This window comes from Micromys minutus, assembly GCF_963924665.1.
Source record: "Micromys minutus genome assembly, chromosome: 15".
NCBI classification, from domain to species: Eukaryota; Metazoa; Chordata; class Mammalia; order Rodentia; family Muridae; genus Micromys; species Micromys minutus.
Window position 1 is genome coordinate 26,189,445 of NC_137984.1, and position 26,722 is coordinate 26,216,166.

General features: G+C 38.1%; 1 protein-coding gene across 1 annotated transcript in view; it reads right to left on the reverse strand.

The window, feature by feature from the left end:
• The window catches only part of NLGN1 (neuroligin 1), a gene marked incomplete at both ends in the record, with an annotated part of 229,416 nt that extends 204,626 nt beyond the window's left edge, over positions 1-24,790 (reverse strand). The window contains 2 exons of the mRNA XM_080929452.1: positions 23,791-23,850; positions 24,298-24,790. Of these exons, the coding sequence (XP_080785578.1) occupies positions 23,791-23,850; positions 24,298-24,790 (553 nt within the window). The remainder of the gene's footprint in view (positions 1-23,790; positions 23,851-24,297) is intronic.
• Positions 24,791-26,722: the final 1,932 nt, after the last annotated feature.

The window sequence follows — 26,722 nt, forward strand, 5'->3', positions numbered from 1 at the left end:
GTTCAAGCTAATGTGCCCTTCTCACAAGCTGTTTATAGACTGTCTGGAGCCCTCAGAACCAATATAGATGTAAAGAGAATGAATAAAATATAAAAGTGGGTTATAAACCACATTATCCTCCTATTTAAAAAGAAGCAATTGGGAGGCAGAAAGAGGACTATGAGCTATAAATTAGTCCAGCAAATACTAACATTGATTCCTAATGCACTCTACATTTTATTAGGATGAAGTCCATTAATTAAAAGAGCATTTGCCATCCTCACCACATGCTGTAGCTGTCTTGCATTCTTGGTTTTAAAACCCTTCACAGTATGGCTAACTGGTTTTAATTTTTTTTTTCTCTGACAGATCAGACAAAGAAATTCCAATATTATGCCATGTCTAATTTATTTAACTGAGTATTCAAAGTCTAGCAAGTATAAATTTAAAAAAGGTCCCCTTAGTTCATCACAGGATATGGATGCATGCATCTGGAAAACTTTTTACTGTTTTTAAAAGGCAGAAAACAGGAACAAAACCATGAAAAGAAAACATTGAAGATGGCCATTAAACTGTAGAAAGCAAGGAAACAAACTCATGCTACATTAAATTTATGCATGAAGTGCAGGCTGTAAGAAAACATCCCTCTTTTGAATTCTTGGCAGGTCAGTGAACCTGGCAGAAAACAACAACAACAAAAACAAAACACCTAAGACAAATACTGTCCTCAAAAGTCACTGCAATTCCTTCATTCCTCCTAGAACATAAAATGTTGAGATCTGGACAGATCCTTGGAATTCACACGGTTTGAGCTACTGCTTGGCACAAATGAAAATCATAGACCAAAGAGGTAAAAAGACTGGCTCAAGGTCACTCAGCAGCTGCAGACAGAGCCAGGTCAGGGAGCTTAAGAGCCCCAGAATTTCCTGTAGATCATCTGTGTACCTCAAACATCAGGCTCCCCAGGTGTTACCAATCATATCTTGAAGTTAATAATGCTCTTATAATCAGCCCTTTGGTGCCCATGATCAATGGGACAAGAAAAATGAATCAGGCTAGCCCATCCTAGGACATAAAGCATATATACTGAGAGGAATAAATACCACATGATTGTCTGTGGGGGAGAGGTAATCAGGAGGCTGTTGTATGGGTGATTTCCAGAACAATCAGGGCCTCCTTCTTCATTCAGCTGAGGTTCTCTGGGACTCACACTCCCTGGGGTAGGAAATGCATTTAGAAGCTCTATTAACTCTTTCAGCATAATTAGTGCACTGAAGAAGTCAATTGTTCAATGATCTGGAAGGCAGTGTACAGCTTCCCTAAGGCCTGCATCTGTTATTGGGCAGGAAATATGGTAACTTGTCCTGTTTACTAATTGGGTCAGTTAGTAACGTTCATCTCTTTCACTTTTTTCAGAAGTGAAGCAATAAATAATTATCCCAGTCGAATCATATTATGAAATTGATGGCATCTTCTCACCACTGATGCCTCTTGGGTATTTCTCAATAATTCTGCTTTCCACAAATGTAATGCACTAGTGAGACTACACTGTACTAAATCAACCAATTATATTAACAGCCCTATGCCATCAACATGTTCACCTAATACATATAATCTTCAATTCATCTTCTACAACCTTGAAGGGACTTTACGTCTTTATTCTTCCTTTTACTGACTATGAAATCTTCCTCTACTTCCAAAACTGCCAGCATCGAAACAAACAACCTATCCTTCTAACTTCCTCAGCCGTTCCCACCCACACTTATGACAGTGTTCTGTTCCATTTCCCAAGTTCTGTATTTACCCTGTTTCTTCCACAAATACAGGGATTTTATGATCTCAAGGAGTCTTCCAAGTACCACTTGCACACTTCCAGCAAGACACATATGCATATTGTGATTGCTTTCAAACTCTTTGGGTCCCTTCTCCTTCCACACAAATAAACAGCACGGATGAAAGCCGTTAAGTAACTGGAAAATGAGGCAGAGTTGTACAATTGGCTCTGCACATGTTACTCAATCTTGGCTTGTCACCGAGAATTATGCTCACAGAACTAAAGGCAGAGGGTGGCCTTTGTAGAAAGTAGTATGATTCAGCCCATTCATTTATCCTTAGGAAATCTAGAGACTCACAGCTCCGTAGTCACAGGAAAAGAGAAAGCCTAGTACAGAAGCTGCACTGTCTAGTCTTCCCTGGTAAAAACAAACACTGGGTTGCTCACAGTTTCTTTTTCACTGTGTAGATTCCTGTTTTATTCAAGCACACAACAACAAAAAATAAGCACCTTTCCTTAACCCATCACATTAGACTGACAAGTTCATTTGCATAATCAATTTTGCTAAGATTCTTACAAACTCATCAGCTCCTGTCCTAGACTGGAAAAACGAACCAATGAGAGGCATCTCTTTCTTCCCAGACATCCTGGCTCCAACCTGGTAACAATGCTTCCAGTGCTCCTCATACACCTTGTTCAGCATCCACACATTGATCCAACCACTCTCCAGATTGGGGCTTCTGTAAAATACCTCTTGCCTGTCCTAATTTCTTTTGCTCTTTCTGTAATTTCACATGTAAACCATGGGCTCATCATGTCCTATCCAGTCTCCTTTCCGGCAGTCCACACTCCACCCTTCACATTTCTTGTTATCTTCTGCTGAAAGACTGCTCTTGAGTATCTTCTTTCACAAAAACCATCAGTTCATCCTCAGCTGCACTGACAGCTCATCTTGAAATTCTACACATTTGTTATTTGAGCACAACTTCTATTTCATCACAATTCCATGTTTCCTATTATGTTTCAAACTTTGGAGACTATATTCCAATGATAGACTATAGTCAGATGATGGACTTCTGTGCTCTGTCATCTCTTGTTTAAAGTCTACCTTTCTTCAAAATTGAGCCAAGTATTACTCTTTTGAGAATAAAAAATCCATGTTTGCCACTAATCTTTTCAGCTCTGAAATTGTTATGAAGCTATGTAATGACTGTCTCTCATCAGTGACCTCCCTAGTCTTACCATATAAATATTTGATTATTTTATGATGACTTTATATTAGATTCTCAGTGACTGAAGGCAGCCTTTGCATGAGCTTCAATGTCACTCTCTAATCAAGCTGGATCTGTAGCTTAGTTCCCATAAAGCAGCCTGCCAACACAGTTAAGGTTTCCAAGAGATACATGCTAAATTCAACCAATGTATCTTTCTATGAGCTGCTTGTGCTCTGAAAAATTATTTTTTTTGTCTACTCCTTAATAAAAATCTGAATAAATTTCAATTTCTTTTAATAATTTATATTTCCACATTTGTTCTTAGTTTTCTTTTCAAATTTACCGTTGTGGTTTGTTGACTATGTATACCTTTCTCCTCCTTTTCAAACTTGTAGAAGGAGAAAGCAAGCATGAGTAGGCAGTACAGCCCTGGCTCCCTATGACTTCCTGTCAACCTTTTCTGTTATGATTTTGTATGAGACAAGTCTCCCTTGGAGTCCATTATTTTATACTGTTACTAGAGGGAACATCCTAAGCTACACATTCATTCCTGCGGAGCCTTGACAGAATTCTTCTGTAACGTTCTATCTCATGAAGGATTCCCAGTATCTATAAGATGAAAGGCTGGATATTACCTAGACATGCAAGGGCCCCCTTTACCCCTAGCTACTGGTCTCTCAGAAGATGGACCTCTTCTTCCTTCATAGCTCATTTCCAGCATGATTACTGTGACAATGTTTTTTCTCATCAGCTCCTGTCCCAGGCACAGCTGGCACGCCATCCCTAGGGCAGCATAAAAGCACATATAAACTTTACTTACTTCCTCTCTCAGCACTGTAACATTTGTTACACTAGTGGCCAAAGGCAGTCAGTGAAGCTAGACTTCCTGGCTTTGAGCCCTGGCCACTTTGTTTTCCAGCTGTTGTATTATCTGTGCTTTGCATCTCTTCACCATAAGGAACAGTGAGAATCCTATCCTTCAGAATCCTTGGGAGAGTGAGGTAAGCTCATATACAGTCTACAAAGCAATGCCTAACATGTGGCTGATGTTGTACATAGAAGCCATGGTCATTATCTTTATTAAACTTGACTAATTCTCACATAAGGGCAGATGTCTCCTCTTGCTGTATGTATCCAGGGTTTTAGGAATAAACATGCAATAACTGTTCAGAAAATAAATAAATAGAAGAAGAGTAAAATGGGAGCAAGCCTTTTACTTTTCCCAAGTTTCTGTAGCAACAGTAGAATTTCCCTCTGCTGCATACCTGCAAATGCTGTTATACTCCTTCTAGATAAAGGAACAGGCACTTCTCTGTGCCTGTAAGATGATAAAATTAAAACTTTCACCCATGACACCATAATCACTTGTGCTTCTAGGCTTATGATTTCCTTCTCATTTAACAGGAACAACGAATGAAATGCCAGCAGCCAATACAGGAAACATAACCCACTGTATAACTATGAGGGGTGGTGCAAAATAAAAACAAGGAATCCCTTGTTAAAACTAATACAGATTTTAAGACATTGACTAGGGGCTCTTAAGTGGCTATTCTGCACTTAGGAATTACATTGATTGAACAGATTCTTGGACCATGAAGCTGGACATATGGGGACTGTAACAACTAGTTCTCTAACGGCTCCTAAATGTATTTCCAGACACATCTGTAGGTTCATTACATGGTGAAGTCTGTTTTGAACCCATATTGAGAACCCTAAGTTCAACAATGTTCATACATTACCCCTCAAGCCACAGGTGTCCAGGATTCATTTGTAAAATCCATTTTTCCTCAGGGATCTAAGCTGATTACTAATTAGCAGATCCTGAATCACCCATAGTCTCCAATGTCTGCCTAAAGTGTTCTACTTACAATAGAGTCTTATTGTCTGTGTGCTTCTATTTATGAAGTGAAATCTGACTTTTTGGAAAAACTTGTTACTGATTATTGAAGAAAAAGACAAATAGCACACACTCAACATCTACAAGGGAATGATGAGTGGACCAACAATAAGCTGAGTGTGAACGAATGGTATCCATCACAGGCTATAGTGTGCTGGGGACAAAGTCACTTCTGAAACACCAAACACCAAGATGATTTATCAGAAAAGGGAAATTGCCACCGAGCCCAAGACCAGAATCTGATCCTGTGACATACTGGAAGAGTATAACCAAGTCCCATTCATGGTCCTCTGATATCTATAAGCTGGCCATAGTATATGTACCTTCACACACACACACACACACACACACACACACTCACTCATGAACATATATGTGCATGTTTACACACACATGTATACACACATATACACACACAAATATATATCGAGATAGATACATAGATAGATAGATAGATAGATACATACATACATACATATATACATAGTGATAGATAAAGTCTCTCAATACATAGAGCTGAACTCTTTGTCCATCTGAAACAGCACTCAGCCACTGCCCAGATGGCACCCTACACTAAAATGACCTGATGAAATGACAGCCAACATGTCATAGTCTTACATGTCAGGAAAAGGAAACAGAACATAATAATAATTAGGAACAGGGTACATTGATCAGGTAATGAATTGGGTGAGAGAAATAAAAATTTAAAGTAAAAAGTCAGAAAAGAAAGTGACATGTCTAGCCCAATACAGGAAAATCTGTATGGCTGCACCTATTAAAGAAACGTATTTTTGGCATCCTGTATTAAAATATAAAATCAGAACAGTGGCCATGGGCTGGCTCTCACAAGGCAGAGAGCCAAGAGTCTCTGATGTTGGCAGCCACCAGGCCCCAAGGGCCTCCTCAGAGGAGGCCAGGTTCTATCTGTCAGACACTGAGCCACTGAACACTGTTATTTCTTAGTTAAGGACCCTAGAGTTGGCTTAAAGTCTTCTTCATTTGGGAAGCACTGTACCATAAACAAACACTGATTGCGAAGCAGAAAGCACCAAGATTCACTGTATCTGCAGAGGGCTGATGGCAGGTGTGTAGTATGGCTCAAATAAATGCAGATGCTGGAAAATTCTAACAAAATGCTTTTTGTTTGTTTTCAACCAATGCTCGATAAATCCCCCCCCCCCCGAGTCCTGGGTGACAGTGAGTGGGAGAAATGGTCTTCTGAGGCCAACAGAATAAAAAGAGTAAAATGTCACAAAGGTGGTGAGCAAGGAGATAGAAAAGAAATACGGACCAGGAGAACAAGGTTGTATTCATGTCATGACCAGCAAAAGCTGCTTTGCCAAGGCATAAATGCTTAACAAGAGTGGGGAAGACACTAAAAGATGTAAAAATTATGCACTTTGGGGCAAAGGATGTGCAAAGTCTCGGAGGTCAAAGATAGTTTGGCTTTATCCAAAGACAAGCAAGGTAAAAATCTATACAAAGAGGAAAGTGCATGACAAGGGAAGGCAAAGATATACAGGAGTCAGCTTACCAGATCTTATAGACCTGTCACTAAGTGGCTTTCCTATTTTTTTTTTCTTTACTTTCTACTCACTACAACCTCCCAATAAACCCTGCCACACACAAACACACACTCACAATCATTCCCCCATTTCTTCATTCCCCCTTTCTATTCAGAATGAGTGGGAGCCCCCTGAATTTTCTCCCACCCTGACACTTCGAGTTTCTGCAAAACTAGATACTTCCTCTCCCACTGAGAAGGTATGACAGGTAGAAGAACATAGCTCATGTACAGGCAACAGCTTTTGAGATAGTCCCTGCTCCAGTTGTTCAGGACCCACCTGAAGACCAAGACACACATTTACTATACATACTCATATGGAGGAGTGGCCTAGGTCCAGCCTAGTATGTTCTATGGTTGGAGGTGGGTTAGTCTCTGAGAGCCTCAAGCATCAAGGTTAGTTGATTCTTGATCTTTCTGTTGTGTTCCTATCCCTATCAGGGCATGCATTTTTGTGTCTCTGTTATTTTAAAAGTATCACGGAATTCTCAAAGCAATTAAGGCAGAGGCATTATGATTGATTTCACAGTTCAAATAAAGCACTCACTGGATTCTCTATGGGTAAGTTTGCATGAACTGCTGTTGTGTTCAAAGCAGCAAGGAAATGGATTAAGGCTATGTGTCCATCAACAACTGAATGGATAATGAAAACTTGGTATGTATGTATATACAATGCGACTTTATTCACCTGTAACAAATGAAATTTTTAAGTAGTGGATGGAACTGAAAAATATATTAAATAAGGTCACTCAGGATCAGAAGGACAAAATCTATCCTTTTTCTGGTGGCATATAGATTCTCATTTTTATATATGTGCATTTAGGCTGGAAGCAAATGTATGTAGAGACCAAGAAAGTAGAAAATGGCCCATGAGAAGGGAGAATGAAGAGGCATAAGTGGCCAAGGATACAAGGACAGAACAAGCCATGTGATATGAGAGTGGAAGAGAAACACTGGAGAGAGAAGTGTTTCCATGGAGATGGGAAGCAGAGATGAGGAGAAACTGAGTTTACAGAAGGTTATGCTATAAGGAAACCTAATTACCATTTTACTTTAAAAATATCTATTCATATTTACAGAGACAAATAATCTGAAATAGATATGAGTAGTTGTGGGTTTCTGATGGGCTATAAGGAAAGAAATGGAGGAGGCTATAGTTAAGGTAAAGGAACCGAGAAGAAAGGACCAACAATACATGAGTGAAGGTCATCAGGTACCCTGACGGTTAGAATATGTACACAGCCTGTATCCACACCCACAGAGGCCAATCATGAAGTGAGGATCAGCCACTGTAGCCTTAAAGCACACAAACACATCTTCTGTTTGTTGTTTGGTTTTTCCTTTTTTTTTTTTTTGAAAAACTTTATTTTAAAAAACAAAGATAAATATGCAAATTTTAAGCATTTTTGCATAAAGGTATACAAATACATTTTTGTCAGTGCTTGGCATTTTTTTTTAAGGTTTGATAGTGTGCAAAAAGATCTTACTAGTTACAATGAGCATAAAGTTACATGTAAAACTGGATGTAACCTGGCATTAGTCAAAGTTTTCTTGATGTGTAAGGATTAAGCATAATGTTTTTTTCTTTTCTTTTTTTCTTTTTCTTTTCTTGGACTTCATGTAGTCTGTGAGTTGTTTCTGAGGTGTTCAGAGCTTTCTGGGATTAGTATCCAATTATCAGTAACTGCATATTATGTCTGTTCTTTAGTGACTGGGTTATCTCACTCAGGATGATATTCTCTAAATGCATCAATTTTCTTAAGAATTTCATAAAGTCATTGTTTCTGATAGCTGAGTAGTACTCCATTGTGTAAATGTACCACAATTTTTGTATCCATTCATCTACTGAAGGACATCTGGGTTCTTTCCAGCTTCTGGCTATTATAAATAGAGCTGCTATGAACATTGTGGTGCATGTGTCTGTGTTGTATGTTTGAGCTTCTCTGGGGTATATGCCCAAAAGTAGAATAACTGCATCTTCAGGTAGTATTATGTCCAATTTTCTGAGGAACCACCAGACTGATTTCCAGAGTGGTTGTACCAGTTTGCAACCCCACCAACAATGGAGAATTGTTCCTCTTTCTCCACATCCTTGCCAGCATCTGCTGTCATCTGAATTTTTGATTTTGGCCAATCTTACTGGTGTGGGGTGGAATCTCAGGGTTGTTTTGATTTGCATTTTTTTGATGGCTAATGATGTCCAGCACTTCCTTAGATGCTTCTCAACTATTCGATTCCTCAACTGAGAACTTTTTGTTTAGCTCTGTGTCCCATTTTTTTTAGTAGGGTTTTTTGGTTCTCTAGTGTCTAGCTTCTTGAGTTCTTTGTATACCTTGGATATTGGGCCTCTTGGAAGGCTGTGTCCCCACCACTATTAGCCATTGAGAACACAACACTGAGAAGCATAGGCAAAGTATACTTAGTTGCCCTTCCATGGGCTATGTACAGTAGCATTTCTCATTCCCAGACATTATGAAGTTTTTATATCAAGTGTGAATTAGATCTGGACTTCAGAAGGGGTAAATGGCCCTGCTGGAGACTGATCAAGAGAGATCCTTGAAAGGAAGAAATGTATCTAGAGACAAAATGGAAGGGGGCTCCCTGACATGTACCCAATACACATACACAGTAAAGGGAACAGAGCTTGCTAACTTGTACCCCAAACACATAGACACCAAAACAAACAGACATATCTAGGGAATGTTCAAAACATTTTAATATGAAATCTGTAAGCTGATCCCACAGACACCTGCTAGCTTTTTCACACACAGAAGGACTGAGTTTTCAATCCTATAGCATTCTTGTCCTGGGTGACTTTGTGTTAAAATACCCGGTGTCTAGGAGAAACCGCAGTGGTAATATCTTGTAAATGTAAGGGTCAGAACTAAATCCCCAGAACCCAGCCTATTGGGCAAGTTCCAGGTCATCGAGAGGCAGCCTAAATAGAAGTGGATGGTATCTAATAAAAGGCGCCTAGGGTTTAACTCTGGTCTCATCACAAACATGAGCACACACACACACACACACACACACACACACACACACATTATTTTCTTCATGATTTATAATGGTTATTTGTCCACCTCCTCAGTCCTCTTACCTTATTTGCTTTCTTTGTGCTTCTCTCCTGAGGTAGAGACGCTCTTGTGTTGAAAGCTCTTTTAACTCAGTATCTTTGAGGTCTACCCAAAGCCTCCTCGTATGTGAAAAGGAGCTGGAGAGCAACAGCTGTTCATTAATGTCTGGAACCCACAGCCTACAGTCAGTAAAGCAGCAACTGTAGCATCAGTAGCCAAAGCACTAGGATCTTTACAGAAATGGCCACAGGCATGGGAGAGGCTTTCCTAAAAATGGATGGATTGAAACTTTTAAAATTCTGCCTCCTGGCGGAAGAGTAAGGCAGGCTCAGGCAGGCAGGGTTGATATAATTACAGTTTTGTTTCTGCCTGATGTAGTTTAGTCTGATGTGCATATTTTGTGTTCCATACAAATTTACAGATTTAATTAAATATTTTGTTATAGGGAACACAGCGCCAAATATCAGCATCATTACTTTTTATTTTCTCAATCTTCAGAAAAGCTGCTTTCCCCTCATTTTGTTATTTTAATTCTCATCAAGATCACCACTGACATGGGAATCAACATATTCTCTAAGGTCCTCACAATGCATGTTGCAAGAGGACAAAAATATTTCAATAAACCAAAGTTCTCTGATGATTTTCAAAATCTCCAACAAAGAACAACCCTTAACTTCAGTGCTTTGGTTACTGGGACACCGTTGTCACTAGATGATCTGGCAAAGAGAGGGGACGGGGATAACAAAGACAGAGAATTCAAGATAAACATGTATTCTCTGATAACTGTAAGTATCTCCAATACATCTTACTACAGATACTTGCTCATCAGTGTTTATTATCGCTCTATTCAGAGTAGCCAGAATTGAAAACAGTCCAGATGCCCATCAACTGATGAATGTTAATGAAACTGTGATAGTTGTCTACAATGGAATATTATTCAGCTGTTAAGAAAAGTGAAATTTGCTGGTAAATGGTCAGACCTATATACAATCATCTTCAGTGAGGTAACTCAGGCCAGAAGAGATAATATTTCTGTTTTATTTTATTTGTGGATGCTGATTTTATGCTTTAGATATGTGCACCTTCATCCTAATAACTGCAGAGGTCAGCAAGGAGGCAGAGAGGTAGAGGGGAATCTTTCAAAAAGATGACATAGTGTTATAAAGAAATAAAGGAGAAACTAAAATGAGAGGATTAAATAGAGAGAGGGTGGGAGAAGGATGAAGAAGGTAATATGAGGATGGACAGTTAACAGTAAGTGGTAAGTGCTTTCTGAAAAACCATATGAGGGCATCTTACTATAGAAGCTTCTTTAAATGGACACATAAATGAAAGGTATATAAATGGAATCACCATATAATGGGTCAAGAACTGCCCCAAGTAGAAGTCTTATGCTAGCAAGTAGGAGTATCATTGCCAGGAATGAGCTACCCATTGGTGAGACATTGTCTGACCAGGTCCCATAGAAACCTTTCACACACCAACCGCAGGCTACATTGTCAAGCTCATCCATTACCCTCCAGAACTTGATGATAAGGCCCTATTGCTGAAGACTCTACCACAGTAGATGGAGAATTTAAATCACTGTAATCCAAGAGGCTTAGTCCTACTAACTTAGATTCAATGTTTCTGGAAGAAGCTTTTTCCTTTACCACATGGAGAAGAAAAGAAATCACCAATATTACCCTTCTACACACATGGTAATCTGTAACAGCCACATGCCCACAAGATATATGGGCACAGTAGTAGCACAAATATTACAAGCAAAACTGACCATTCCTTTATTGGGCTGAGGGTCCACTCCATGAGTTGAAACCCATACCTAACATTGCTAAAGTGGCTAGGAATGTAAGAATAGGTAATTCATAAACCTAAGAGCAAGCCTACTGGTAAAGGAAGATAGCAATGACTCCTGGTGACAGCATATCGCTCTTCTTATAAATCAGATCATCATTGAATCCTCAACAGAAAAATATTCTTCCTGCATCATGTATTGGTTAACACAGAGACCCACAAATTAACAAAGCACATGCAGTGAGAAACTTTTCAGTACTCAGTAAAACGCAGGGCTTCTATATAAAATTCTTCTACTCAAGTCTTGTGGATCTATGCAGAAGAAGGGGTAGAAGGAATGCAAGAGTCAGAAGTGATAGATGACTCCAAGAAACATCAGGATCCAGACACAACACAGAAACATTGACAGCATGCACAAGACCTGCACAAGTTCCAACCAGACAAAACACCAGTAGTAAGAAGGGCAAGTGGACACAAAATCATATCCCTTGCTAAGAAGGTATTTAACATACATATTGGGAAGGAAAACCACTGTTTTCCAATGGAGAGAGCCTGGATAGGGTTGAAGGAAGAGAAAAAAACATGATCAAAATATATTGTGTAAAGAAAAATTAAAAAGTAGAATTTAAAACTTCAATGAATGCCAACCTAAGACCCTGGTGAATATTCTGTAATGTCTCTTTTTTCTTTTCCATTTTAGAATGCTGTTTATTAAAGTGAAGGATGACTAGAAATCTCTGTAAAATAAAAGCAAGATAAAAATATATCCCTACATTTTCAGATCCAGTTAATGACCAGTATTATACTAAAAAGATCAAAATTCAAATTTATAGTTATTTTAGTTTTTATTGCATAAAGTCAATTTCCTAAATAAATGACCTGAAAACTTTTAAGTCACAAAATCCACTTTAGTGTTTTATGAAAATAGAAGAATAAAAAAAGATAGCATGTCATTGTAGAAAATCATCTATTCACATTAATGGATGCTGGCTGATATCCTGACACTTTCAAAATACGGTTGAATGTGGATGTCTTTGATGATAGAGACTTAGGTATACCAAGAAAAGCTGGCACATGGTTGTCCCAAGTGGAACAGTTCAAAAACCTCAGGATCTATAGAGTTTGCAAATTAAGATGTGAGTCAAACATGGATTCTTCTCAGGAAAAGAATATAACTGGGCCTGAGGTCTGTAAACCTGACCTTCACCTTGTCAAGACAGATAAAGAATCATGGAGGTACTGAGAGGAATTTAGCTCTAAGATGGAGTTTATAGCTTGCTTTTGGTGTGCCTCTTTGTAAATATCCCCCAGAAAGATGCTCTGGGAAAGTACTATAAAAGATTATCCCTAAAGACTTGAGAAAGTAGTATGACGGATAGTTCTTAACAGAAAGGAGAAGATCGTGTTCTTAGCATCATCCTGAGTGTAGGACACCTGACAATTCCTTTTTGACACATCTATCAGAAGAGCTCTGTCTAAAAGGCAATAAAGGCTTCTATTTCATTTCCAGGATGAGCTGCAGCAAATTATGGTCACTGTTGACTAAACCTAATCCTCCTTAGGAAATCTGCAATGATTGTTGCAGTGACATTTCTGCTGCTATTTCTTTTTATTGGTGTTTTAATCTGATTTCTGTAACATTCTACATGCCTTGGTGAAAGTGATTGCCTGTCTTTAGTTTTCTCCAACACAATCGATACTCCAACCACTAGATGAGTAACATTAGAGTAATGAAAGAACTACTCTTAAATTTTTACTATAAAAATGTTTCAATTGTCCAATTGTGATGAATGAAGCAAAATTCAAAATTATTATCACTACACTTTATATTGTAGAATTTAAATTTTGTTAATACTATGTTAACACATAAACAACTACCTGAGTAAAATATTTGCAATTCAAGAAATAAAAAGGGAATAAAAATCATATTGACTCACAAGGTCAAATACATAATTACTTATAACCTTATGGAATTGTACATGGCATTCTACTGTGATAAAAAATATAAAGAAATTAAAACAAGTTAAAGAACTTTACATTTTAATTTCCACAGGCACCTTCTTTTCTGTGCCTGATGTCATGTGACTTTACAGAACTCACTTAATATTGTTCACATTTTTCTTTATGTATGTAATAATCATAGTGACATTACAATTTTAAATCAATCCTGGGCAGCAGGCTATAGATAGCATTGTCCTGAATGTTTCCATAGAACTCAAGCCATCTGGACACAGTGACTGAGAAAGCTCAACAATGAGGGACCTGAGAAAGACTTGCATAATGACTGAGCACAGTCTACATGACAGCAGGGATAGCGGCATCTCACAAGGCCCTACTTCTGGATCCATGCTATAGACAATGCCTTAATGCTAAGGGAGAGAGAATTTGTTTTCTCCAGAGATAAGCCATCCTGAGAGGTGACACAAACATATGAACAACACTTAATGATCTCAGTAATTTATACATGCATGTTCTGCATGCATACATACATGTATATGTACACATATACATAATAATTATGGAAGAGGTCATGGATCCAAATGGGAGTAGCAAGGGCGCAGGAGAAATTGGAAGTCATGGAAATAGGACTGGAAATAATGCAAATGTATTACCCATGTATGAAATATGTTAAAATGTTCTTTAAAAACAGAATTTAGGTCAGCTGAAACTTCAGGATACAACTTCTGTGTGCTGGATTGTCAAAAATCTACAGATTAAATTTTTAACATAGGTGCTTCCAAAAATAATTCTGAAAAATGTTCTGAAAGCAGAGTAATGACAGATGTAATTTTTCAAGATGAGATCCTAAGCTTGATATTCAGTCCAGGGTGACCAACATTATTATTAAGAAAGCACAATTTAAGCATAAGAGATGGATGGCAGTTAAGAGTACTTACTAATCTTGCAAAGGAACCACACTCAGTTGTCAGCACACATAGCAGCACACGATCACCTATAATTTATTTCCAGGGATCTCATGCCTTCCTCTGACATCTTTGGTCACCAGGTACAAATATGGCACACAGATCAACATGAAAGCATATACTCATATACCACAAACAAATACTAATAAAAAAGTGAACACAGACATAGATAAAGAGATAAAAAACTGTGAAGAGATATGGGGCAAAGGCCATCTACATTTCAAGGAGAGATCTCAAAAGATTTCCCAAGATATTAACTCTTCTAAAATACTAATCTTTGACTTATAAATCCCAAAACTATGAGACGAACAAAACGTATATCATCTTTTCAAGCCATGCGAGTTATGCCACTCAACTATTTCAATGAGGCAAATAAAGCAGTGGTGGGCTGTACAAAGGTAACTGAGATGAAGCCATCTTAGATTTAGATGAACGCTAAACCTATTGTTTGCATGCCTTATATAAAGATCATGTAAAAAGCCCTGAAGGTCTTAAGACATCAGAGATAGAGACTGGACTGATGTCTCCATGTGGGACAGGATGCTGAAGACCATTGTTGGCCTTCAGAATTGCAAAGAGGCAGAAATGTGCTTCTATGGCATCTGCTGGAAGCACCTTTGCTGACTCAGCAATCTTAGGCCTGTTGTCTTCAGATCTATGATGTAGGTTGTTGTAGCAGATATAAGCAGTGTGTTCAGAAAGTGAAACATAAAGAAGTATGTGCACTGGTGCAGGGTCATGTGAATGTCTACAGAGAGGGACCATCATGCATAGCCTAAAAGAGATGGTCTCACAGAAGTTGAAAGTTCAACAGTGGGTCCCATTATTGGGAGAAAGAAGGGAGAGTGAAATGGTAACAGATTGACAAAGGGAACCGAGTTACAGGGAAAGAGGACAAGAAGGTCGTGTGCTGCCCAATATGGTGACTACTGGCAATGATTACATGCTATCTACTTTAAAAAGATAGAAGAAAGGCACATGAATGTTTACAACATAAGTAAATTAATGTTTCACCATACATGCACATACATATGCATATATATGTATATGTCTAATGCATATACATGTCATAACAAAATAAATCTTCCCCCCAATATCTATAACTTTTATGTTTTATGTATCAATTAAAAATAAATTACTAAAGAGTTGCTAAGATGGCTCAGCTGGTAATGTGCTTGACATTTTAGTATGAATGCCTGAGTATGATCCCCAGAAACCATGCAATGTAGGCTGGTCTGATAGCATTCACTCACGATACCAGTGCTAAGGATGTGAATAAAGAGCGTTGATGCCACTCACTGGACAATCAGCATAGCGTACTCAGGAAGATCTATCCAGTGAGGAACACTGTCTCAAAGCATAAGAAAGATGGTGAAACAAAACAGCCCTCGAGGTCACTTCTGACCTCAACACACATGAATACATGGCACATATGCACACATGGGTATATGTGAACATGCACACATATGTACCTATAGACCTGAAAATGAAAAGTAGATTTAAACTAAATGATTTTTAAAACTCTGTTTAGAAACCATTCCTTTGTGATCACAGAAGCTTCAGGCTTTAGGAGCTGAATGGGGCCTCTCAAGACTGTGTCACAGACAATTACTCTGAGACATGTTAATGGGCCATACTCGTTGCTGCTGAACTTTTAGCTGCTGCACTGTTCTGACAGACAAACAATCATTATTTTCAAATGTGTGTCAACTGTGAAGCCAATAAATAGCCTCAAATTTATGGTCACCTGTATGGTCCTGATTAAAATGAGAGTCAGAAAAAAAAAAGGAAAGAAAAGGAACAGAGAGAAAACCAAAGAAAAGAAAAAAGGGAAAGAGGAAAAGAGAAGAAAAAAAAAGAAAAGGGAAAGGCATGAACGTGGGAAAGGGATCTGCAGGGATGAGATGAGGATGCAGGGGAAGGGGAAGTTAAGAGAGCATCACAATGGGCACACATAAAATAAACGGTATACATGCATAACGTCTAAAGCCAAATTCACTCTTAAAATTAAAACAAAGGCAAGGAAGAAAGGAAGGAAGAAAGGACAGAAGGAAGAAAGGAAAGGAGGAAGGAAGAAAGAAAGAAAGAGAGAGACAGACACACACACACACACAGAGAGAGAGAGAGAGAGAGAGAGAGGGGGGGGGGGAGGGAGGGAGGGAGGGAGGGAGGGAGGGAGGGAGAGAGATAAAAGAAGAAACTGCTTATTTCATTTAGAGCTTAAAGTTCTTGATCCCGAGGTGCGTGTGCCTAGTGCCAATCCCCAGTGCATCTGAAGTTAGTCTTGTCCTCTCTCCATTTGTTCCACATTTACCACCTCAGGTGGAAAAAAATGGAAGAACAACCATAAGCTCAGTTAGGACAAACGCACTAACCCGAACTACGATACTGGCCAGAACAGACATAGCGGCAGTGTGTTCATAGTGGGGAGGCCCACTGAATGGCCTGGGGAAGTCAGAAATCACCCTGCTGGGGTGAGCAGCTTCTCTAGTGGATTTATTTTGGAGCATAACTCTTTTTGTTGGTGATATGTGTCTTAAAAGTTTTGAATTTCAAGCCCAGTTTCTAAAAACAACAACAAAAACAACTATTTCTTTTCTACAAAAAAAAGTAAATTTGATACCAACAATGGCCTGTTTGAGGAAACCAAACATGCCTGTCAGTAAACAATTGATAACTGATGTTTTCTGAAGGTGTCAGGAAAGAGTTCCTACTACTGCCTTTCAGCTTTCAGAAAGACCATCCACTGTTGACTCAAATATGGAATCAAACTTATGGCTCAAGGTTGATTTTTATTAAACTTCTAACATAGAATGAATCAGAAGTTGTAATTAATTATTTTGACATGGTGTAGTTTTATAGTAGCAAACTGGCCACCGATATTGTTTTCTATTTGATGCATAATCTCCAAAGCAAAGGACAGTTGCTGCTCCTATAGGCCTGTTTCTGTTGCTTTGAGTCTCTTCATTCTGAAGAAATCACCTCAAAGAAAACATGCCTAGTTGGCTGTGAAAACATTACAAAACTCTGGGCAAGATATTTGGCCTTTTCTGTTCTCCCTTGGAATAAGAGAAAGTCACAGCCTGGTGGTAATATGAATATATGAGTAAGGTCAACATTTATACCATGGGACCATCTTGCAAATGTTAATTCTCCATGCATTTCCTATGTCATCCCATATCAATTAGAATAGAGAAAATCCAGAAGAGAATCAATCACACCACCACTGTTCCACATATACTGACATCATGTCTCTCCGGTCTACCATGTTATCTTAAATTATAAATGGATCGTTTTACTGCCACCTTCCCAATGACAGTAATAAATCCTTGTTTTCACTGATTCAGTGATATTATTCCAAAAATGCTACAATGTTCCCTGTACATCTAAATTATTTATCTACTATATCTAAACAATTCTTCATTTCCTCAATCTTGATCTAGTTACAAAACTACCTCTGTATTCAAACCTCCTTTAAAAGAACATTTCTGCTCAAGGCATCCTGACTTCCTCACACTCTCTTAGTTTGGTGCTCACTGTAATATAGCATCACGCCGCAGAGACTCATTTGTGGATCTGATGTGCACATGTATGGATTTTTGTACATGTCTTAACTTCAAGGCCAGCAACAGCAACAAAATCTTCCATTGCCTCATCCTATGTTCTATGCCTTCAATGCTTCCCCTATGTCACGTGTTGAAGAATTCTTGCTTATTAGCCTCTGGTACAATTAGTAAGTTCTAAACACTTCAGGGTGTGGGGTATGGTAGAAGGAGGGGCCTAGTCGTGAGAGAAACACTAGCATTGTTTTCCAGCCTCCTGAGGTGTGCAGGTTTTCTCTATCATATTCCTCAATAATATGCCATTTCAAAACAGCCCCAAATTAGTGGGACCAAGCAACCATAGATCAAAAACATGAGCCAAAATAAAAATTTCCATTAAACATTAAAGTGAATATGTGATAATTTGTTATAGGAATGAAAAGTTCGCTAACACATCTCTCACCCAACATGTATTTTTGTCACAGTCTTCTCAATGTTGGCATATTTCTGTAAATTAGTCCTTGGAGCTTTTGTTTCTCTATTTTAACTGTGTGGGCTAATTTTAAGGTGATATATGATTAGATAGTAAAGAGGTAACTGGAGAAAAGGCTAGGAAAATGAAAGAGGAAGGGAGAAAGAGCATTCAAGAAGAAATCAAGATGGAGCTGGAAAAGGAGGATCTAGATCCAGGCGGTCCTAATTGGCAATAGGTAGATATGAATATTTTAAGAGTTTCTATAGATCTTTTTATTTTATATAGAATGGCAGTTTGTATCTTTGTCCATTGGGTGTAAGCTTATTGTGTAGAGGGTTTGTGTATTGAGAATTTAATATATACACCTGCTTAATAAGCTACTGGGCTTTGGAGTTATGTTTTTACGGGCAGTAGAGCATCTCCTGTGGAGTGAGACTGCTGGCGCTGATAAAAGGTTAAGCCATCATTCAAATATTTACTGCAACATTATTGCTTCTCAATTTTCATTGGTTTCCTTTACCATGTCTATTGTAGTAATTCTAAAACATTTCAGCATACACTCTTTGCTAAATATGATCAATGTTGTTGGTCCAGAATACTGGTTCCTTGATATTTACCTGTAGATGAGTAATGATCAACTCTAATTTATGATGGCCAAAATCAAACAGCATTTTCCTACCATGCTAAGCCCCAAATAACTCTGTATTTTCCCTTTTCATCTTAATTAATGGACTATGCATTATTCTGTGGTGTAAGATCAGGACTTCATAACAGGTTAAAAAATGCCAATAAGTATGTTCTTCAAAACACAAAGAAACTAAAATTTCCATTGATCTTCTGTTCTGAGTAGGTAACTTTCAGGTCTTGGTGCACTAGTAGTTTTTTCTGTTCTCTATGCATCTCTATATTCTTACTACCCTCTCTCAATGTGTCAGCTGTCTTTTAAAATTAAGTCCAGACTTCTTGAATCTCAAAGCTTTCCTTCATTCACCCGGCCTCCTATATGCACTCTGAACTCTTCAGAAAATATACAAGACAGAACCCTAGTTTTAAGTTTTAAATAGAGACAATCTTGAGGATCCTTTTTAAAAAATTGCCTTCATTTCATACATCCACAGAGCTTCTCATTACTCTGCTTCTTCTTTTCCCTCTTAACTCCTTTTCAATTAAATAAAAATTTTCATTAGCTGATTCCAGGTTAAAATAAAATGGTTTCCTGTTGACTAATGAAACTCTGAACTTAGGACAATAATTCTTATTGCAACACAGCTATCAATCAATACATATTTGTTAAATGAATGAAGGATTTAGAAATATTGATTCAGAAGGAATATGATTCTGGAATATAAATCCTACTAAAATCTTGAAAAATCGATGATGATAGGAGTCAATTCAGCCCCTATGCTAAACACCCAACCAAATAAACCCTAAAATTGCTTGATATGTTCTTGGCTGCATTACAGATGACCTCAACTAAACCCTGCAAGCCTCATAAAAGTCAAATACTTTTGAAAATCAGGAACACGCTTAAGCTGGGAGGAATTACAGCAGAGTCGTCTATAAAGATGCCCACGTAACAAAAAGGAGGAGAAATGAAGTAGAGTTACAAAATATCACAACTAGAAAAATCAAAATTTGTATTCATCTCCTGAGAGCTATAGAAATAACAGTCAGCTTCCAGAAGAACACAGGACTGCATGCCCCAGACTCAGGAGCCAATCAATGTGTTTATAGAGCCTAGTCTCCTGTTTCTTCTTTATGTATTTACTGCCTGATATTTGACCACCTCACTGTTTGTTAGCAAGTCTCACAGGGAAGAAACCTAGAAGAACAGGGAAATTGAAGTGAGTTAACACTACCTCTGTATAGCTTTCTAGGGGAATATTCTGGGTTGGGAGCCCTGGCACTAAAAATCCTGCATAGGATTGAATAATATTAAACTCTGTGAGAGGGCAAACAAAACTCAAAGTATTAAATAGAATAAAGAGTATTATCAGATGAGAGAGAGAGATTGATGAGAATGGGAAAGAATTAGGAAAGTAAAATGGGAGAGACCAGAATACGTAGCATGTCAAGTATGAGAAAGGTGAAAGAACAAAGTTTTAAAAACTCTAGGGAAAAAAAAAACAGCAAAAATACAAACAACGAAAACATTACTAGAATAGATTGTGTGCACACTTTTCCAAATAAGTTGTTTCTGTTAACTTGATCAAATTCAACTGATGTAAGGTCTGAATTTGAAAAATATTGTGAAGAAACAGAATTTAAGTTGTTGGATATGCTTGAGAATGCAAGAAGGAAAAACATAAAAAAGAAAGAGGGGAAGGGACAGGAATGGATGTGAAAGCAGATGACCAGCACTGGAGATCAAGATTTTCTGGACTCATCAGCCAATGAGGTCAGGAGAGTCCTCTATCTTACCAGGAAGGATTACAGACACATGTCATTATGCCTGGCTTTTCTATGGTGCTTGGAGTCAGAATTCAGATCCTTGTGTTTGTATTACCTACTGTCTAAGCCATTTTTACTGCATGAAGTAGTTTAACAGAACCTACTCTATATAATAAATGCTATGTGCAAGAACGCTGGTATAATTTCCTCAGAACATTGTTGTGATGATTAAATGAATAAACCATGAAAACGCCTTATCTTCTTCACACTCAGAACTTCAGCTTCTATGTCACTGATGTATCCAAGTGTTCTGCAACAGCATCTACTTTTAATAATTCACTTTTTTCTTTGTAATTTTTAAATGAACAGAAGGTAATGTCTAGACTATCTAGAAAGCAATTAACATATAGTTAAAACTATCATGGGACATATTAAAAAGATACACTAAAATGTGCAACAGAGATTTGTTTTAAAACAAAAGACAGCCCTTTGATGTTATTTTTTAAAATGTATTCTTAACTTCAAATGAAGAGGAAAGTATTGCAAAAGGTATTTTAAAAATAAAATGTGACATCTCCTGGAGGGAGAAATTTTTCTTCCTTTTGTACAGATCAAAGAAAAGAAAATGTGTTGCTCTTTGCAAAGTCATTTGAATGCAAGCTCTCTGGGAAGAGAGTTCTTTGTCTGCCTCATTTATCACCAACTCACTTGATTACTACATCTTTATAATGGGCAATTAAGAAATAGTTCTGAGTGCATACAATATGCCCAGACTATAGTGGGACTGGCCCAGGAATTGGTCCCATCTGCCTCTGCCATGATGCTATATATTTAAAAGACAAGAGGTAAATAATGACAAGGCAGAAACTAGCATTTGGACCAAATAGAACACAACTATTACCCAGTTTCTGAACCATTGTCGAAGACCATCTACAACACCACTCAAGAACTCATAGTCCACATGTAGGGTACATTTAATGTATTCATAGCTTAGTTTAATAACTACTAATAATTTCTAAACAAAGAATGATATTTTCTTCTATCTCTTTCTTAATCATGTGTTTTGTTTTGTAGTTTCTTATGGCAGGGCACATGAAACATTGGCTAGCCTCCAGTTTATTCTATAGCTACAGCTGTGTTTGAAACCTACATCCTCCTGCTTTGCCTCTAACTCCCAAGTACTGGGATGTCAGGTGCTTGGCAGCATGTGTAGACTTACAATTTTCTTAAATTGGCTGAAATTATCCTTTCATGGTAGAAAATAAATATAAAACTAAAAATTTAGGGAACCTTTTTATTACTTCACTAAGAGTCAAATGTAAATGTTAGTTTGTGTTTCTATAACCTACTAGTTGTATAAAATATTACACTTAAATTATTAGCTATTCAGATCTAGGGTAAAAAGTAATCAACTAAAAGCGAGCAGGTCTTCTTTAATTATAAGATATGTTAAGTTCCTAAACAAAAGAATTGTTAAATAGTGCTTAATTATACATAATTAATAATATACTACATAATAGCAGCACACAGTCAGTGGGCATCTGTAGACATTGTCCCAATCTAATTATAAATTAGCTCAAAGGTTGCCAAAGTAAACAGGCCAGCCTACCCAGCTCTTTGCCAACTCTCTGATAAGCATGTAGAACCAACAAACCAAGGAACAGAGAAAAGGAATTTGCCACTAAGCCTTTTTTGCTGGAAGAAGTCCTATACAAAGAAAGGTCATTGTCTTGCTTACTACTTTAGCTTTTGGAGCCTGTCTCTGTTTTTCTTAATCACAGTTAGTTTTATGCGTGATGCTCTATTTATGCATTCTTCAACATCATCTTTATGTATGACTTTGTGAATCAACAGCTTTGTGATAGGAGGCGAAAGTCACTTAGCTAATTACATGTGCCTTATAAGCATAATAACAACCTGTGCAGCTTTATTCATTAGTTGAGGGCATGTAAATCACTGCTGTTATTCTCATTGTAAAACTAAAAGATGACTTTCCTTTAGTTATTTAAAAACACTCTGTTTCCTCCAAAAATCTCCTCAGGCATACAATGCATTTGACCCACACTACGGCCTAAAGATTTTCAAAATCAAGACCCAAGTCTATGTCTCCCAAGCAACTTAAAGCAAATACTTCTGATGTCAGGTTGATAATTTTGTTAACCTAAGTGTCTTCCATATAACACAATCTCATAAAGAAGCATCATGTAGACACCTCCATCCCCATGAAGATGTCCTAATGAAGTCTGACCTGTGCATACAGAGAGGGGATACATATCACCGGAATGTTAATGTGACTTCTGTCGGAAGATTGAAATTTCTATCAAGTTATGAATAAGGTCAAAATAACACTTAGAAGATTTACTGCTGTAGAAAATCATACACTCCTATGAGTGATTTACTGACTGGTATATAGAAATGAAGCAGGGGACATGCTGCATTTCAATGCGCATTTGCAGCTGTCAGTGTCTACATTTCCTCAATCTGGCTGGAGGATGATTTGAAGGTTGATTTAATTGTAGCTTCTGAATCACGTTCTTCCCCATGTTTTAAACTGTTTAACATAAATATATAAATGCTAAAGACATCTGAAGACTGTAAATATTTCACATGAAGAACAAAATATCTAATTTTCTTCTAGAAGTGTAACTAAAAAGAAAATGACTATTTGGGGGGGGGGAATCATCATCACTTAATAATAGTAACTGTTCTGTAGCTGTCGCCAAGTTACCCTTATGGTTGGAAAGTTCATGAGATATGCAGGAGAACCTAGGAAAATCCCAGCAGAAAACAAAGGTTTTGACCGAACTGATTATACCGAAGTAGGTTGCACATCTTTACATATTCAGGAACAGTACAGGCACCAAAACTGACCATCTGTAAAGGCAGTGCTGTTTGGCTTCCTTAGACCTCGTAAGAGTGAGGTATCTTTCACTCTATAAGTAAAGTCTCTGCAAAAATTCACATCCATAGGGCCATGGCCCATAGGAGAACACAGGTGACAGCAAGAAGCTTTCCCAGTATTGTCTGCTCAGCTTGGGCTGGCTTTCCTGACCAGTCACCTAATGCTCACTCCCCAGTATCAGCAAGGCATCTTTTGGGAGAGGACCGTTCTTCCTCTGTAAACTTATCCATCGTGTTCATTTTCACTTTCATACATACCTCCTTTTCTACATATTTTCTTGCCGGGTTTTCTGGCACATTCCTTGGATATTCTTTTTACTGAAAAATGAATAGAAGACTAGAAAATAACATGGCGCTCTATCACAGACCGCCGGAACATGCAACACCAGTATCTAACTTGGGATACTCCTGCTTTTACTGAGTGCCAAAGAGCCCCAATTTGTTAAGCCTGCACATGCAATGAGGAAACGTTGATGCATCTTCTCAGGAGTCATTTGGTAGGAAATGGAAATTAGGAGCCCATTTCTACCTAAATATACGTGCTGTGGAAGAAAAAAACTGAGTAGGCACAGTGAAAAAATAAGAACGGATACACCGACACACACACAGAAAAAAAAAAAAAGGAGCAGCATGCAAGCATGTAAAATATGTCTACATGCCAACAGGGAAAGCCATGCATTCTACCAGAACAATAAATTAATATTGTTAGGACTTAGAGTAGAAAATAAATACACATATCTCCCTGTGTTCCTGCAATGAACTCACCATCTTCAGTTGGGACATAGATGTTTAAATACAGACAGTCTTCACTCTGGTCTTGCACGTACGATGAAACTACATCTAAGTTATTAGTGAACCACACAGGAAGCATAACTTCAGGTAATCTGCCATCAATGATATTCTGGGGACATACAGGAGCAAATTGGGTAGCATTCCGGATATCAGACCAGGGAGTCGGTGGTTCTGGAGGCTGAAATCGATGGTCACCTGTTGGGGGTGCGGCATATGGAACCCCAAGAAACTGAATGACAGGCCCCAAAATTTCATTATTGAGTTCTTTCTTAATTCCCCTTATCTTGCCAAAGTTAGTAGTAACCAATGGGTCTGCATCATCCAACTTTTGAGAGAGTCCGTGGAAAGTCTGTAGCAAACATCCCAACAAGCAGAGAGTCAACGGGGTACTCGATCCCCTGTGGACCACACATGCCATCATGGCTCTCCAAACATAATTTGTCCACATGCATCTGGGAAGTGCCATGGTCCCACATTAGTTGCCTATCTGTCTTGTACAACAAGGCAAATATATTTGTATCCACTGGAGGAAGATGGAATTATGGTGGAATGCAGCTCCAGTTTCTCAAACATGAGCTTCTTATGGAAAGCTCAGAGTGATCTTCATGCAGCACGTAGCTCCCATTGATTTCACACAGACTGATGCCGCATCTTCAATCATCACTATTCATCAGAGCATCTCCTATTGACCATTCTGTTTTCCACGGTAGCAATGCGTTGAGAGTGGCCATTGATGTAGATTTCCCTCGTATGAATCAAATCCAGTTAGCTGTGGGTCTATATCCTAGACAGAACAAAATGAAAATAAATCATTAGTAAGAACGTGTCAACAGACAAAGTGATTACTAGATGTTTTACAAAGGATAGTAACATTAAGAGTGGTGAGAGTCAGGTAAGTTGAACGTCACCGAGAGAGGGTCGTGGCTGGATGTCAAGCTAAGGGTAGAATAGTGACTATTAGGTTATTGGGGGGGCTTGCTGACTGATTTTGCATATACTGGTGTAGAAACAGGCTTTGTCATATACACAGTTTTGAAGCAATGTATGCTACAGTGTCAGTTCAGCAATGTAGGCTATATGTAAAATTTTTTATTGATACTTTAATAATATTAAGTAACCAGAGAACCAGTCAACAAACCTACTCAGAATCAGGATACCATACCTCACAGACTCCTTTTTTTGAACACTGTCAGTATGTGAACAGAAGATCAAGCTGTTAGAATGATTGTATGTGTTGAAAATAAATAAAAGGAAGTACCAAATGAATAATAGTGAATAATGCAGAAAAAATGTATTTAAGTTCTACCTCCTCATAAGTTCAGGTTTCTTGCCATTTCTTAAATTTTAAAGGATATAGCATTTACAGAAAGTTACTGTAAACTTAACGTCAAGAATTTAGTAGGAAAAGAGCCCTGATATATCACATGCAAAAGAGACTGAAATTGGCACAGTTTTTTTCTTTTTATAGACCAACGATATTTTCCCATCTAACTATATGTTTCAGCTCACAATGCATTTACAATGTGTAAATAAATTTTTGAGTCAAAGTCAATATGTTTTAAATTACAAATGTTGTTCTCCCTGACTGTGAGAGATCAAAGGAAGAATACAAAAGAAGCAGGGTAATTTAAAAGAACAATCACACCTAATTGTGGCATCTTGCATATTAACACTCATCAAACATCTCATGCTGTTTGTTCAGTGCAATTGAAAATGCATCCAAACAAGCAGTAATGCACAGTGCAATGCAATCTGCAGGCTCATCTCACACCAACTGTGAGAGCATGCAGCTCAACAAACTTGTCTTTTCTTGCTCAAGCCACCGTTTAAAGTGCTTACTTTGGAAATAATACTGTTGATTTGTATTAGAGATGCTTCTATCCTGTCATAGTAGAACAAGATTCCTGAGGAATGCTGGTCTGGCAGTGATATTGCCCAACTTCGTGTTATTTTAAAAAAAAGACTGTAAAAACTATTTAGGGCAGCAGGAGATTTGTTAGTGAGGCTGATGCTCCTTCGCTTCTGAACAATCCTCCACCGGAGAAAATAAGAAGATAAATGTCTTTCTTCAAGGGTATTCCAGTCTGTGTTAATTCTCATACTTTGACTGTGAAAGCACATTAACAAACAAAAGGTAAGCTTAAGACCCTTCCTCCACATGCCCCAGAATGCCTGCTCTGATAGAAGATTTAGCAGCAGAAGCTCATGCCTGTAAAGAGTGTATTATAGTAATGTATGCACCAAATCATGTCTGTAAAGAGGGTATTTTCCCCCATGTTTGCTTTGCATCAGGGAGGGGCACTGTCAGTCTGAGTCCTATTCACCTTTCCGGGTTAAGAGTTACTATTCTGACGCAGAAAGGAGAAAATGCACAAAAGGCCTGGAACCTCTTAGTCAA